Genomic DNA, 7217 nt, shown 5'->3' with positions numbered 1-7217 from the left:
ATGATATTGCAGGTACTGGAGATATTATTTCAGAAGATGAAGCACATTTAGCTGAAGAAGAATTACCAGCACCAGTAGTAATAGATCAAATAGCAGTTGAAGCAGAACTATCAGTACCAACAGCAGCAGATCAAACAACAGTTGAAGCAGATGGAAATTCTACACAAGAAATAGCACATGATCCATCTGATGTCTCAGCACCTACAACATCTTCAATAGGGGAGCCTATGCAACCAGCCAATGGCACTACTGAACTGAGGAGGTCTAGTAGAGGAGTGAAACCACCTATTTGGCATAAATATTTTGTCACTGGGTGGACTCCTACTAGGACATTGCACACTCAATCACTAACTTTGTCAGCTATGATCACTTACCAATACAATATCAGTCTTATCTAGCAAAATTCTTTGCCACAGTAGAACCTGCTTCCTTTAAGGAAGCCTCAAGGGACATCAGGTGGATAGAATCCATAAAATAAGAAGTTCAGGCTCTTGAGGAAAATAAGACCTGGGAAATAGTAGATCTGCCCCAGGGAAATAAGCAATTGGTTCAAAATGGGTTTATAAAGTCAAGTACAAAGCTAATGGTGAAGGTGACAGATTCAAAGCTTGATTAGTGACAAAGGGTTACACTTAGAGAGAAGGACTGGATTACCATGAAACCTTCTCTCCAATAGCAAAAATGGTGACAGTGAGAATTATCATTAGCCTGGCAGCTGTCGAAGGATGGAATATCTTCCAAATGGATGTTAATAATGTTTTTGCAGGGTGATATGTATGAAGAAGTTTACATGGATCTACCTCAGGGATTCCATGGGCAGGGGGAGTCCAAAGTGTGCAGATTACACAAGTCCCTATATGGTCTGAAACAAGTTTCAAGGTAGTGGAACATCAAATTGACCAATGCTCTAACTGATGCTGGATATTTACAGAGTGCCTATGATCATTCCATGTTCACTAAAAAGGTAAAGACAGACATATTCATCATACTCATCTGTGTTGATGACATTCTGATTACTGTCAGCAACAACACACTTGTAGATGAAGCAAAGAAGACACTACATAACAACATCAAAATGAAGGACCTGGAAGAACTTAAATATTTTCTGGGAATAGAGATCATGAGATCCAAGAGAGGGATCCTATTAAACCAAAGAAATATGCTCTACAACTCATCTCCGACACAGGATTAAGTGGTGCAAAACCTGCTAGTTCTCCATTGGAATAAAATCTGAAGCTAACAACAATTGATTATGAAAAACACATGAACAAGACAGATGATGAGGAACTGAAGGACATCAATGGATATAAGAGATTAATAGGGAAATTGATATACTTGATTATAACCAGGCCGGACATCTACTTTGCAGTACAGTTGCTGAATCAATTCATGCAACATCCAAAACAGTCTCACCTGGAAGAAGCCATGAGAGTTATCAAATATATCAAGAAGTCACCAGGCATGGGTATATTTTTGAATAAAGGAGCACTAACATGTGTAATTACCTATTGTGATTCAGATTGGGCAGCATGCCCAAACACAAGAAGGTTAGTGACTGGCTATGTGATCAAGTTGGGTGATTCATTAATTTCATGGAAGTCTAAGAAACAACAAACAGTAAGAAGAAGTTATGCAAAGGCAGAATACAAAAGTATGGCAGCAGTCACTGCAGAAATTATTTGGCTAGTAGGACTGTTAAAGGATCTCAATGTAAGAATACAGGAACCTGTGGCAGTATACACGGATAGTAAAGAAGCAATGCAGATAGCAGCTAACCTAGTCTATCATGAAAGGACCAAGCACATAGAAATAAACTGTCATTTTGTGAGGGAGAAAATTAAAGAAGGACTGATCGCACCTGACTATATGCCCACCAAGGAGCAAATTGCAGATATTATGACCAAAGGATTAGGTGTAAGCCAACACCATCTTTTATTGTCCAAGCTAGGAGTATTAGATGTATTTCACCCTCCAGTTTGATGGAAATATCAAAACTATAGGGGTCAATGTGTAATTAGAGAAAGTTAGAGTTTGTTAGTAGAGAAACTTGAGTCAGTAAGTTTGTTAAATAGTAAACTTCTAGGAATTAGTTAGTACTAATTTCATTTTCTATTTCATTCCTCTCTGTAACAATGTAAGAAGTATAGTAACAATGTAAGAAGAATACATACTTCTCTCCGATTTTACTGTATACAGATAGTCCCCGCGTTTCTCAGAGTAGGAAGGCAGTAGGGCAGTAGGAAGGCCATTACATGTGGACTTGGCTACTCAAAATGGTACACGTCCAAGTTGTGCTAAGGTGAAGGTTTAGGTGAACTTGTTATCTTTTCTAGAAAATTCCTTCGATCTCACATCTTGATTCTTTGCATGTCGTTAATTCATAGATTGTAAGCTCAGAATTCAAGTTCTAACAAGGTTATTATGTACCTTTAACATTCGACTAAAAAAAGTACTAGCATTATTATTCCTTTATCAGATAATATTACGATTAAAATTTCATTCACTATAGGTAAAACATTTAAGTTCTCAGGGAATTCGACTAATTTTGGGTCGAAGCTTGTTTACCGCAAAAATGGTAATAACAATTAACTTTGATTTAGTGGTTCTAAAAATACGTAATCTATTTTTATGCTAGTTGTTAGGCAGTTGATGCTATGTGAAAGACTTAGAAACGATATAAGAGCTTAAAAACGAGATAACCAAACTGAATCGCTGTTAATCGGGGCCTCGAGCTTGCCTATTTGAGGGCCTCGGGGTCGAGTTTGAAGCTCGGCTGGAAGCTATCGAGGGTGGTTGATGGAGACTAACAATTATAAATAAATCAATGACGACTCTTTATGGCCAATAATAAGTGATGAACTTTAAAGTAGAACACAATAAATATGAGCAATAAATGAAGTAATGGGATCAAAAAAATATGTTAGAGAGCAAAGAGAATGTTCAAGTATATTTAGTATGGAGCAACAGATATTTACAAAATGTCAAGGATCCCCTTTATATAAGAGAGGGAATCCCAACATAGTACAAATGCATTAATTATAAAGATATGGGGATGTGACAGCTAGTTGACACCATGATTCAGGTCTGAACTTAGCTTACTAGACTTTGTCAGCCCTAGTTGTGCGCCTTGGGAACTCCCCACTTTTCCATCATAGCCGTTGGTCTGCATCGCCTCGAGGTCGAGCGTCGATAGCCCTCGAGGGTGAAACTCGACACTAGTCTTAAACCTTATGAAATATGCTTACGAGGCATCATAATGACGGAAAATTAGACCCTCAGATTTTACCGTATACAGATAGTCCCCGCGTTTCTTAGAATGAAAGTGATAAGAAACGACCTTGAATTCCTTCCCCTCTAGTACTTCCGTAATGACGACAGTCATAAGGTGCCAAAAGACGATGTACATACAGCCCCTGAAATCCTTCGCATTGATTACGGAGGTTGCCTTTCCCTTGGCATCCTTCAGCGTCCGTGCGGGGCCTCTATAAATACTTATCTTCTCATTCTTTACAACTCACTGCACTACCAAGCCCCTAAAAAGGTTCCTTTTAACTTTACTTTTGTTCTTTCTTCGAAAAGCAACTTCCCTTTCTCTTCCGGAATCTTTTAGGAATGAAGAAAACTTCCGCCTCTGCTTCTCAAGAGAGCGTGACCTCCTCCTCTTCGCTTCCATCCAAAGGCAAAGCGGCAATGCGTCCTCGTGCTGAGGAATACATTCCAGAATTTTTTGCATCGGCTTCCGATTTCAAGGTCGAGAGACCTTCTTCGAAACTTGGGCGCCGTGAGCCTGTGTCTCAGTATATTAGCTCGGTATCGGACGTTGAAAGGGTGAGGATTGATTTCCACTGAGGGGACACGGTGCTCGTGGAGATCCCTACTCGGGAGAAGGATATAACGACATACAAAGCCGATTTCCTTAGTGTGTATACTTACCCATTTACCCTTAGGCCAGTGGGGCCATCCTTGCCTTCGATAGACCCCGTGATTCTCGACTTCTGCCAACGGTATCAAGTGACTCTCGGCCAAATTCACCCTTCATTCCGGTGTATTGTCTACATGATTAGGTACTGTGTGAACATGATTGAGGAGATGTCCTTCACCCTCGATCACCTTATCAGGATGTACAACCCCTGTCTCTTCCGTAGGGGTCTGATTAAGCTCCACTGCCGAGCTCCGAGGGCCCTTTTGCTTGTATCAAAGAAGTTGCTTATTATAGTTATTTTTCGTGTGTCAAAGATTTGTTGCAAAAAAATTGGCACGCTCAATGGGACCGGTTCTGTTTTTCATCTCTTTCTCCTGAAAATTGTAAACCAAAATTTTCAAAATCATATGTTGTGATGGTCGAGTGCTTCAAGTCTTCTCTTCAAGTTTCGGTAAGCCTACACCTCAACAAACCTTGAAGTAGGGGACAATTGTAGACATCATAATTTTAATAGATCAAGCCTATATGAAATTTGGGCGAAATCCTAAATTCAAGACACTACTCTTGAAATTCGATGAGTCTATTAGGGTTGCTTGGATGCTACTCTTTCAAAACCCTAACTTGGAGGCTACTCTACCCTAACCCTAGGTTACTCTTATAAAAATGGTTACATATGCCCTCAAAAAAACATCTCAAAAATTGAGATCATCTAAAAAATCTCATAAATTCATCGGATATTCACAAAGAGATCAAGATGCGGCCGAATAAACATAATTTTATAGAGATCAAATACATCCCATCAAGATGCTCTTTTTGTTTCACTTTTTGTTTTGGGTAACTCTAGGTTTTTAGGTAGTAAAATTAGTGTCTCTCATATTCATTGAGCATTTTAATGTGAAATTTATGTTCTTAATCAATTTGTGGTTTTATTTGTTTAGAATTAGAAGAAGTTTCAATGTTGATATACTAGAGCCATGACGCAGGAGAATCACTAGCCATTATTAAATCTACGACAATGGAAAAGAACATCAATTATCAAAGATTGATTCGTAGGATCCTATATTGAGAGGGAGATTGCGGAGAACTACAATGCAAAGTCAGTAAATTCGAACAAACAATTCAACACTTACTTGCCAATAAGTCATGACTGAAATGCCCGTATTGAGTTTTCTTCAAAAATTACTAATGGGGCAATTCTTCATTAATTTGTTGTAAAATATTATTTGGCTATGTTGTATAATGCCATTGAATCTAATTTAGATCTAATTATGAATGCACAGATTTGTTTGAATTTATTAATTTGAATACTTTCTTGAAGTTAAAGAAATCTGCACCCAACACTTAATTGTTTCTGTATTTTAGTACCTTTTTCACTCTTTTTTTTTTTTTTTGGTTTATTTCCTTTCTTTCCTCATAAAATTTTATAGCAATGTTATATCAAGGGGAAGATTCATGAAGAAGAGATGGTGTGGCACCTTCTGGATATAAAGATATATTATCGTTTTGAAAATTTTTTTTAGTTATTTTTTCTCCTCGATAAAGCCCAGTAATCTCTAAATATAATATTTAATTTTTATCATGTATATAATTTTGGTATTTGAAGAGATCGATTATATGACACATCTTTAGACTAGAAAGCATACATATCTTTTTTCTCATTTTCATTTTTTCCCCTCATCAATAAAGCTCAATACTCTGTAAATTCATCACATATAATTATTACTATTACAACTGCCAAAATATTAGTTAGGAACAACATTTAAACGGAACAAAATGCAAGAAAATTATGTTATAATTTTTTTATATTCAAAAGTATCAAAATCCAATTATGAATTACTAAATATTAAATAATTATTACATTAATGAACTATTATTATGAACATCATTCCATGATAAGGAAGAAAATTTGGCAGGAGAATATAGATAAGCCCCAAACTCCCTAAATACAATTACTAATAAATATTAATAACAAATAATATTTAAATAGTGAAGGAAGGCTTGGGAATTTCATTACCTTTGTTTCCTCAATATAATGTTTTGGAACAAATTCTCTCACCAATGTTTCCTTTCTGCATAGATCTATATGTTTGGTTAACATTTCTCAACCTCCAAATTAAACTAGCAATTTGGTTGACATTCCAAAAGTGTGGCTTACCTTTCTTTGTAATTTACGTTAAATAAACTTCAAATGCTTAAACTTATTTAAGCTTTGTATCAACAACATTTTAATAGAGGCGATTGAAGAGATTACAATCGCACCGAATTAATCAAGGTATCTTCAAAGATAAATTATTATATTTGTGATAATAAACTTATAGATTTAATATTCATATGCTTTTAAATAAAAATTTTATTTATTCTATCTCAATTAATTAAATTTTCAAAATATTATTTGTAGAACCGCACGAAGCGCGGACCAATTCACTTGTATACGATATATATTAGAGCATTTCTTTCTTCCGATCTTCTTAGTGGTCCCAAAAAGTTGAACAGAAATAGTTAACACTTAAGAATAAAGTTAAAAAAAAATATTTTTGTCGTTATTTGAAGAAAAATAATTTTTGAAATTTAAAATAAGTTTGAGTAAAAGAAAAAGACAAATCATTCAGATTCAAGTATTTTAGGGGTCTAAATTTACATGATTTGGTGGTGTTCCTATGGAGGGAAACACGGACACGTGATATCACATTTTCTTGCATTGCCATTTTGCCACCCTTTAAATTTCTCTCTTTTTTAATTTGGTCAATCAGAACTTTGTGCATTAATTGTTTTTTTAGTAGGATAGCGGTGAACCTCAAATATGAGGAAGAATAATATAGGCCAAATGGCATCCAAGTCGTTTAAACTTGTATAAGTTTACAAATCCGATATATGAGCTTACACTTTTTTTATTTGAACACTTCAAGTTGACGGAATGGATACTAATAAACACTATTTGTTAAACGTGTTCGTTAATCGCGCTGACATAAATGCCATATCACATGTTTGGACTTTATTATATGACACGTGAATTTGTGAGTCCTACATTTCAAAAAATTTAATCTTTAAAAATTTAATTTCTTTTTCTTACTCTTTTTCTCCACCAACAACAGTACAACACCAAGCCTCAGCCATTTTTAACCACTATCACCTTCTTCCTCCTATAATCAGCTACAAACGAATCACTCCCCTTCACCCACCTTTTTTCCAGTAAAAATAATCCTGTTGTGGCATGCAAAACATTCCCAATAACAACACATTAACATGAACAACTCAACACAATCAAATTCCGTAATCTCAACACAAAAGGAAATAA

The 7217-nt window shown here is 35.8% G+C and overlaps 1 protein-coding gene across 1 annotated transcript; it reads left to right on the top strand.

Moving 5' to 3' along the window:
* Nucleotides 1-1263: 1263 nt before the first annotated feature.
* LOC142181723 (secreted RxLR effector protein 161-like) lies at nt 1264-1980 on the top strand. The gene has a single exon (XM_075255187.1). The coding sequence runs from the start codon at nt 1264-1266 to the stop codon at nt 1978-1980; it is 717 nt and encodes a 238-aa protein (XP_075111288.1).
* Nucleotides 1981-7217: the final 5237 nt, after the last annotated feature.

Source organism: Nicotiana tabacum, chromosome 6 (assembly GCF_000715075.1).
Source record: "Nicotiana tabacum cultivar K326 chromosome 6, ASM71507v2, whole genome shotgun sequence".
NCBI classification, from domain to species: Eukaryota; Viridiplantae; Streptophyta; class Magnoliopsida; order Solanales; family Solanaceae; genus Nicotiana; species Nicotiana tabacum.
Note: the sequence above shows the minus strand (reverse complement) of the source record. Positions and strands in the feature narration are given on the sequence as shown.